The sequence below is a fragment of the Juglans microcarpa x Juglans regia genome, chromosome 7S, assembly GCF_004785595.1.
Source record: "Juglans microcarpa x Juglans regia isolate MS1-56 chromosome 7S, Jm3101_v1.0, whole genome shotgun sequence".
Taxonomy (NCBI): domain Eukaryota; kingdom Viridiplantae; phylum Streptophyta; class Magnoliopsida; order Fagales; family Juglandaceae; genus Juglans; species Juglans microcarpa x Juglans regia.
The window spans coordinates 21,421,640-21,431,298 of record NC_054607.1 but is presented as its reverse complement, the minus strand read 5'-3'; the positions used below and the strand labels follow the sequence as shown (position 1 = coordinate 21,431,298).

The window sequence follows — 9,659 nt, the reverse complement described above, 5'->3', positions numbered from 1 at the left end:
ATAAAACTCATGTCTACATAATGCATGTCATAAAATATTTTTCCTCTTTTGTATAGATTTCATGAGAAATACAAATAAACGACCGATGTTTTTTTTTCAAGTTCTCATTTCATAACAAAATATGAAAAATTTTCAGTAAATCAACCTCAGTCTAAACAATTCATGTAAAGTCTAGTATAGAAACCTCGCTTACCTGGACTTTTTAACCTTTTAGAAATTTTTTCATAACAGTACTGAATGAAAATCAATCGTCACCTATAAAAATAATAATGTAATTTCCGTAAATTTCCATTCGAACACGTACTTGATAATTAAAACCGGAGATGTAAAATTCTATATTTTTCCTTAATGTCTAAAAATCATTGAAACTCTAAAATATTGACTAATTTTGATTTTCACATGATTTCTCCAAACCAATACACGATTTAATCCTATGATCATATTACTCCGTAAATTGATCTTACAAACTTTTCCATGCAAAAACATGATCTCAACCCCAAATATACACAATAAAACATGGTATCAAGTCGTGACCCATAAACCTATGCAGCCTATAGTGGAGAACTACATCCAAATAGAAACACAACTTTGGCTTATAACTCAAAGAGTTTAAGTGTAATTTAATAAAAAAAAGTACCATATTGTAGGCAAAGGCCTTAGGGGATTAGGAAAAGTTAAACAAATCAACACTTTAAATAAAACTAACCTAGCATCGTTGTGGGTAGCAAGCAGCAAAGACATACCAAGAGAGAAGGAGCCACGATGGGTCTAGGCGGCTGGGGTGCATACTTCGACGAGCTGGGTGGTTGCGCACTGAGAGGAGAGAGAGTGATGAGAGAGAGAACGGTGAGGACAAATAGATACGAAGAGGAGGCTGTGGTGCATGTCGTGAACTTACTGAAGAGAGCGAGCGGTGACTTGGGTGGTTGAGGTGCTCGGCGGCACTTTGTGTGCAGGTGGCGACGACGGGGTGGGGCTGGTGCCATGGGGTGGCTGAGTAGTCACTCATGGTGGGGGAAAATACTTCCCTTGTTTTGGTGTGCTGCAAACAAAGCACCGCTTGTGGTGGTTTTTGATGGCTGGGTGATGGTGGAGATTGGAGTTCGCGGTGTGGCTTTGCTGGTAAGCTAAGGTGAACGTTGGTTATGCATAGAGGAGGTGGCTAAAACCGTTCCTTTATGGTGCACACAGGTTGAATCGCAGTGTCTTTCACGGTGGAGGACAAAGGGTTTAAGGTGTGAGGCTAACGGCTTGATGCCGTGTGTTTGGGGGTGGGGGGGGGGGGGGGTGGGGGGGGGGGGGGGGTGAAGCGTATCAGAGGGAGTCACGGTGGTGGTGGTTGTGTCTGATGGGTTGCCTCGCGATGAACTCAAGTGGGTCATGCATACGTGATGGGCTCAGTTTGATTTTGGTGTGGTGTAACTCGACTTGCTGAAAGGGACGACCAAGACCTACGGTGGTTTCCATGGTGGTGCAACCGACACTATGGTGGTGTAGTGTCTTAACCTAGGTGATAGAAGGGTTGAGGGTGGTTGTCTGAGATGGAGGTTTGTTGCGCTGTTTTGGGGCTGCTGAAAGTGGAGAAGTAGTTATAAAGACTGGTTGGCAGTGGTGGAGGCTGGCGTAAAATGGGGAGATGGTAGATGAGATCTTTACTAATGTCTATGGAGAATGGCATCAGACTGAACGATGATGAGAGGAGAGGGAATACCTTTGGGGAAGATGAAACCCATGGATGAAGAGGTCAATTATGGAATGGGGTTTGAGTGGGGTGTTTGAATGAGGCTGGGGTGGAGGTTACAACAACATGGGAGGAAATCAGATGCAGAGAAAACTGAAAAGCAAGAGGAAAGGGGAAAGGAAAACCATCGGGGGTGGGGAAAAGAGAACCAGAAAAAAAAAAAAAATCTTACCTACGTAAACGACGCCATGTGCTCCTCCGCGGGCCTGGGTATTACACATACAATGGAAAATCAAGACATATAAGTCTTCGATATATATAATACTGTGAAACAATTGTTGGAAGAAGACATAATCACAGAAGACTATGTAAAGTCAAGTACAAACTTGGCAAATCCTCTAATAAGGGCCTAAATAAGGATCTGATTCGTAAGATATCGATTGAGATGGGTCTAAAACCTATGGAATAAATCACTAAAAGATGGCAACCCAACCTAGATTTGGAATTCTAAATTCTAGGTTCAATGGAAAAAATAAAGTCTTATTAGTGATGGTAATAACATTGAATTAGACCATCATATATATAAAAAAACTTATTATTTAGTGTTAGTCCTGCAAAGAAAAGGAAAGGTTGAGCGTAACTCTTGGTGAGTTCGCATAAAAGGTGTTTTTATGCAGGAGTACTTAGAAGAACTCTACCTATGTGAGTGAAAAGTCAAGCCAATTTCGTCGGATTTGGTAAATCGCCTATAGCACTCATGAAGTTGGGATAACGCGTATGACCTTTAATGCACGGCTATAAAGAACAATAGAGATATGTGTTGACATGTGTTGGTTTTCCGATTTTATCACATGATATGATAGTTCAAGGACATCATGTCTACTATTATATTGATAAAGCTTTGAGAATCATACACTACATGGGAATTCAAACTCAACAGGTACTTACATTTAAGTGTCAACATATAATTGTAATAGCAACATTAAAAAAAAAATATTATTTATTATTTGAATTAAGTGGGGGAATGTTGGATTATTTCAAATATTTCCTCCAATTTGACTTTGACTTCTCTTGAAGTTTCACTCCAATGTGATTTTTTATAAGTCCAACATTGGAAAGACAAGCAAACTTTAAGTGGTTTATAAGTGAATGAGTTTCACAATACATAAATTGGAATATAAGGGTGGACACACAATAGTAGTATCACCCAATGCGAAGCACTTACCGCATGCATGCACACGCGAGCGACACATAGATGCACTTAGCACTTATGCATCGTCGCAAGTGACAGAATGGTTTTAATTCAAACGAAATGATGCATTTTTTCAACTTTTTTGACAGTTATTATTAAATGTCAATGATAGTTACTTCACACATTTCTGATAGAAACTATGTTATTTAAATTCAAATGAAAGATTACAACTCTGCCATTACATCTATTTGTTCTAAGATTAGTGTTTAGAATTTGCAATCTACATACTATATAAACAATATTGTATCCTGATGACATACTTGCCAGATTCTCTTTTGCAGAACTCAATTCGTGAGTGGGCTGAGATAATATTTATCTAAGATGCAGATTAACAATCGCCTCATTGTTTGCCATTTTCAATCTCTTTTTGCTCTTAATTTCTAACAGAACCCAGTCTTCAACCAAGTGAGAGGGAGTTGTCGGTGATTGCGGCACCGGCCTTTTCCGGTTTGCAAGAGGTTATGCTGAGATTTGGACTCACGTATTTGATCTCAAGACATTGGATGCCGTAGTTGAGTACAGTTTCTATGTGTTGCATTATTGATGCTCTTTAGTCTCTTGACCTTTTGGGGTCCGTTATATTCGATAATGCTCTGCTTGTTTTAGGGTGAAATATTTTCCTGTATGTTGGTCACTTTTGAATAATAACCCGTGTGGGATCTAGGTTTTAACATTTGCTGAAGTTGTATAGTTTTTATTTTGTGTGGTTTCCACCATGCTTCCATTCTATTCTAATCATGTCATGTTAATTAATAAAGAAACTGCTACTCCGGACGGCCACCTACCGACTCAAACTATGGCAGAAGAAGCGAAGAATGCGTTTTTGGCGAATAGCAGCGAGTCATCAACTTTATTTATTTATTTACGTTAAAGCTAATCAATATATAATTGGATATCAATTAAGATAACATTAAAAAAGGGGTTAGGGTACCAACAATAAAAAACAGAGACACAGAAAAGAAGATATATAAGCCAGACAAAAAACTAAACTGTATTTTTCATCACGAATTGTAGAATGTAAAGCTAAATATAATGAAATAATTAACTTTAAGTGAACGAGATCTATTGAAATCATCCTCCTAACTTCAACAAATGAGAAAAAAAATCCTCCTAATTTAGAAATTAATTATTCAAATCCAAATCATCTCTGTTTGGATTCAGAGATAGTTTCATCTCATCTTATCATTATAATTTTCTCAAATTTTCACACAAAATATAATAAACAATTCGACTATTTCAAATTTTAAAATAATAATAATAATAAAAATATTATTATAATAATATTTTATTAATTTATTAACTTATCTAAAACTATCTCATCTCACTATCCAAACGAGCTTGTCAGCCGAAATTCTACAACTTTGTGCAACATGGTGCTGCATAGGCTTCTCTGATATATTGGGATCATTTGACGAACATATATTCATCAGCTCAGGCGTGCGTGAATATGGTAGCAAATGCAATCACAGAGGAATGCTGTCTTAACAGCAAAAAAATGAAATTAATTTTCCAATTAAGCATCTGCTGGTGGAGGTGGTTCGTCTAGTACTGTTGTGGCTATGTAAGTCGGATATATGCTGCAAACAAGAGAAAGCAATCATGCATGACGATTCTCAAGATTTAACTTTTAGCGCAACACCGGCCGGGTTAAGTGCAATACACCCGTTTTTAAAATTGAGTCGGCAGCAAATAGATGTATATAAATTAAACCATGGGAACTCGAATCATGTGTTCAGACGACTCATTTTCAATTGAACGTAAAGGACAAGCCGAACCTTGAACGTGGAGAAGGCTGACCTTTATCAAATACTGGCTTTTGAGATATCGTATCTTCTTTTTGTAACAGGATAGGAGAAGGAAGTGAACATTCATGGTCGGTTCACCTAGGTTGTATTTGTCTCAAAGATGACATTTTAATAAGCAATAAATTAGAGACATTATTAATAGGACCTTCCTGAAGTAGGTTAACCAAATTTGATTGAATAATCTACTTTGTGGGTTGGTAAATACACGGTCAAGTTTTGCCGCCTAGATGCACAACTCCCTCTAAATATATATATATATATATATATATATATATATATACACACACACACACATACATACAACCCAAGTCCAATTCATTTGTCATTACTTACTACCTACATAGATAGTTTCTCATGGCTAGACTTCTTCCCATCTTGGTTTGTCCTCTCATAATTTTCTATCTCCTCTCTTCCTTCTCTACAATTTCTGCCACCGCAGAAGACCAGAGCTATGCAAGGAGCCTAGACCCTAAGCTGCTTGGGCTAAAGAAACAAAAGCTCAGCCACTTCCATTTCTACTGGCATGACATCGTGAGTGGTCCTAATCCCACTGCTGTCCTGGTCGTGCCTCCACCCAAAAACTCATCTACAGCCTTTGGTACAGTAAGGATGATTGATGACCCTTTAACCTTGGGAACCAACATTACCTCCAAATTGATTGGAAGGGCACAAGGGTTTTATGCCTCAGCCTCACAAAAGGACCTTGACCTATTAATGGTCATGAACTTCGTATTCACTGAAGGAAAGTACAATGGCAGCACCATCACCATCCTAGGAGGAACCCACTCTTCAACCCAGTGAGGGAGTTGCCGGTGATCAGTGGCACTGGCCTTTTCCGGTTTGCAAGAGGTTATGCCGAGATCAAGACACACATGTTTGATCTCAACACGTTGGATGCCGTAGTTGAGTACAATGTCTATGTATTGCATTATTGACGCTCTTTAGCCTCTTGGCATTTTGGGGTCGGCCGGCCGGTATATTCGATGATGCTGCGTTGTTTAGAGTGATGTCTTTTTCCTGTATGTTGGTCAGTTTTGACTGCTTTTCAGCCGTGTGGGGGTTGGTTTGATTTTTCGTTTTTTAATACTGTTTTTTTTTTTCTCTAATCGTTTTTTAATACTGTTTAAAATAAATTAATGTGTTACGAAGACTTTTCATACATGTATTTAATTAAACATCTTCAGATCGAAAATGCTTGATTTCTATTTTTTTTGTGAATTCCACCGTGCTTCCATTCTAAATCATGTCATATCTTGGACATCAGCCTGCAGTCGTCCACAGCTTAATTTATATATTTCTTTTAAAGCAAATTTATATATTGGATATCAATTAAGAACAAAAAAGAAAGGGATAGGGTACCGACAATCAAAAAGAGAAAAAAGAAAGTAAAAGGCAGAGGATAAGACTGCTTTTGCAGAGAATAATGCATGTTATCTTTACCGTTTAAAAAGGTGTATATAATCCACAAAATTGACAGTGGAGTTTTCTAACAAGTTAACAACTGGCCGTACTTTAAAAAAAAAAAAAAAACAACTGGCCGTAAAGAGTAGACTGTAAGAGCTGAAAGTGAGGATCTCCACTTCATCCTTATGAATATCATAATAAGAGTCATTTTATAGTTTGCCAAAGTTACTCCATCAATAAGAACTATAAATATAATCCTCTTTATGAATATTTTGTAAACAATAAAAAAGGCGTCAGTTATAAATTAAAACCTAAAGACATGTATTAGACACAATGCTTGTTGATGTCGTGTTTTACGGCCTGGGCAACTCCAAGCTGTTGAGCTTGGATCTAGTTCATGCTAAGATGGAGAATAGAGGGCTCGGGAGCCTTGGTACCTTGGACGCTCGAGTTGGTTCAAGGTAAGAGATGAAGAGAGAAAATACTTGCTTAAGAAGAATGAAAGTAGAAGGATATAAGAGTGTGAACCCTCTCCCGATCGTCGAGAGGGGGGGGGGGTTTATTTATACTAGTTGGCTGACTCTGATGGTGCGGTAGTGGGCATGTTGTTTCGTATGTGGTCAGATGTCTCTCCTACTTACCTGTCGCACCGCAAACCAGTCAAGCTTGATGGTAGTTGCCTCTGACATCTAGGATTAACGTTGTGGCGTGCCAAGCCTCAGGACGCATTAAATGCGGCGTGGCTCCCCTTCTTAGCGTGGCTCCCTCCATCCCTTTAATGCGGCGTGACCTCAGTCAGGCATACCTGCCTCTCTGACATGTCTGGGTGCCAAGGTTCAAGGTCAGGAGATGTCCTTGTTTGTCGACCAGTAAGGGTGTTAGACTATTCTTCCTGTCATCCTTCTGTCATTGCATTTTGCCTAGTCATTCCTTTTCTTGGGCCTCTTGGACTGGCTGAGCCCAACCCAAGCCTTATCATTGGACTCAAGCTCAAGTCCTTCTCCTGCTCTATCCCAGGGGATAACTCCCCTCACAATGGTAATACATTGTAAGAAAAGTTCAAGTAGATTTTAGAAGTTAATTCAAGATGAAGATGATGTTGACATGGATTAATAGGACCCAAAATTATAGATAGTACTTAAAATAATGTGACTCCCAAACTACCAATTAGTTTGACACTTAAGTACATCTCAATTTAAAATTTTAAATATAATTTACATATTTATTGAGATATTCTATCTATTAAGATGGACAATAAAATAAGTAACAAAATACAATCTTAACTGTTAAATGTCAATAAACGGGTCGGGTCACAAGTAAATCTCAAAATAAGGTATTAGTTGCCAAAATTAAAGTTTGGGTATCAAATTATCTATTAATGTATGATAATTCGAGAATTATATGTAGTTTCCTAAGAAGATATACAATAAAAAACCACTCAACTAGACAACATCTGTCCATTGTGGTCATAGTACGTACTATTCTAGACCCATCTTCTTAAGTTATATTTTTCACCTCAAACTATAAGACATGATCATGAGGACTTGAGAATTTCACAAATACATGAATATTAATATTCAGTATAATAAAGTTAGAGATACAGTAATGACCAGTCAAATTAAAAAATATAAATATAAAAAAACCCATATTGAAAAGTCATTTCTTAACGACTCGGCATATATGGATTAGTCAACAGCATATTACCTTTCAGAACAGCTTCCAATCTTGGGATCGAGAGTCAAGCATCCGTCGTGTAATTAATGCATGCAGGACCCATGCATTCCCATCTCTTTTCCTCTCTGTTTTATGCGCGAAGGAACATGCATGATGGCTTCCTTACTTTGAACGCGACTCACCAACAAAGATTTTAGATTAAAAACAAGAAAAAGTAAGAGATTTGGAATTGTCAAGCAGCAGTTGGATGACATGATCAAGCTTCCAGAAGATGAGAACAAGGTTGCCCAAATTGACCGGCTAACCTGGCTCCCTTTTTCAACATGTGACCATAGAGAATACATCATGAGGCGGCTGCATGCTTGTGTCGGGTGAAGTACACCACAATTCACTTAATTTATAAATATACACATGATCCTAGTACCATTTGCTACCATTAAGAATTAGTAATTACATTTTAAGTTCCCATTGCTAGCAAGAGTTCTTCCAGCAGCCATGGCTTCCAAATTGATCATTTTCTTCCTTATAATCGCTTCCTTCACCACTATCTCGGTTTTAGGAGAAGAACAACGCTTTGGAAGTCCCCTAGACAGGAAGCTACTCGGGCTGAAGAAAGAAAAGCTCAGCCACTTCCGGTTCTATTTTCATGACATCGTTGGTGGCCACAATCCTACTGCTGTCCAAGTAGTGCCACCCTCCAATAAATCAGCAACGCTATTTGGTCAAATAACGATGATCGATAATCCATTAACCTTAGGGCCCAAATCAAGCTCCAAAACAGTGGGAAAGGCACAAGGATTTTATGCGTCTGCTGCACAACAAGAGGTTGCTTTCTTAATGGTTATGAACTTTGCATTCATTGAAGGAAAATATAATGGCAGCACACTCAGCATACTAGGGAGGAACAACGGTGGCAGCAGCAGGGTGAGGGAGATGCCGGTGATCGGAGGCAGCAGGCTGTTCAGGTTCGCTAGGGGGTATGCTGAGGTCACCACGCATTCGTACGATCCCAAGACCAATGACGCTGTACTTGAGTACAATGTCTACGTCTTCCATTATTGATGTTCTTGACCTCATTGCCCCTTGTTTTTTTTCACCATTTTGCTATCGTTTGATGATTGTGTTCCCACTTTTGATAGCCTTAAGATAAGTGGAGCTGGTTTTGTGGTATTTTGTATTACTAGAAATTTAAACGTGGACCGTATAATATACTTTCATAAATATTATATATGCAAGTAGACATGCATTGCGGAATTTCAGTCTAAAAATCTCAAGTCTCTGCGCAATTATTCTGTGAAACGCGACATGATTAATATTCGAAGGTGTGGTTGTTTAGAAATGCATATGCTGACTGCCTTTCTGCCCCGGCTTTCGACCATGGTTAGCTTTGCTGTCAAAGGTCGTTGGATATATAATATATATATATATATATATATATATATATATATATATATAAATGATGTTTGTAGACATACAATGTGCAAACGTTGCATACTATTTTTGAAAAGGAAAATGATTTACATATAATATGTTTTACAATACTTTACACAATTATATTTTAAATAAGAAGTATTTTTATAAAAACATATTATAAAAGTAACATAATTTTACAAAAATATCTTATTTTATAACATTGTTGTGCAATATGTTGTGCAATATATTGTGGGTATATCATTACTATTTTGAAAAAAATAAATAAATATAAGTCTTACATAAAAAAAAAAAAACCCAATACTCATTTTTAAAAAGAGTATACGGTGTTTGCACAACGCATAATTGTATCTAACATTATTTTTTTTTCAAGATTTGTGTTTGCTTATTTTTTAGTATTGTAATTTGTGTT

At 37.6% G+C, this 9,659-nt stretch overlaps 1 protein-coding gene and 1 pseudogene across 1 annotated transcript; both read left to right on the top strand.

Moving 5' to 3' along the window:
• The first annotated feature begins 4,939 nt into the window (after positions 1 to 4,939).
• On the top strand, positions 4,940 to 6,028 carry LOC121241702 (annotated as a pseudogene).
• Positions 6,029 to 8,230: 2,202 nt separating this feature from the next.
• On the top strand, positions 8,231 to 9,084 carry LOC121241725 (dirigent protein 22-like). The gene has a single exon (XM_041139615.1). The coding sequence runs from the start codon at positions 8,312 to 8,314 to the stop codon at positions 8,876 to 8,878; it is 567 nt and encodes a 188-aa protein (XP_040995549.1). The 5' UTR covers positions 8,231 to 8,311; the 3' UTR covers positions 8,879 to 9,084.
• Positions 9,085 to 9,659: the final 575 nt, after the last annotated feature.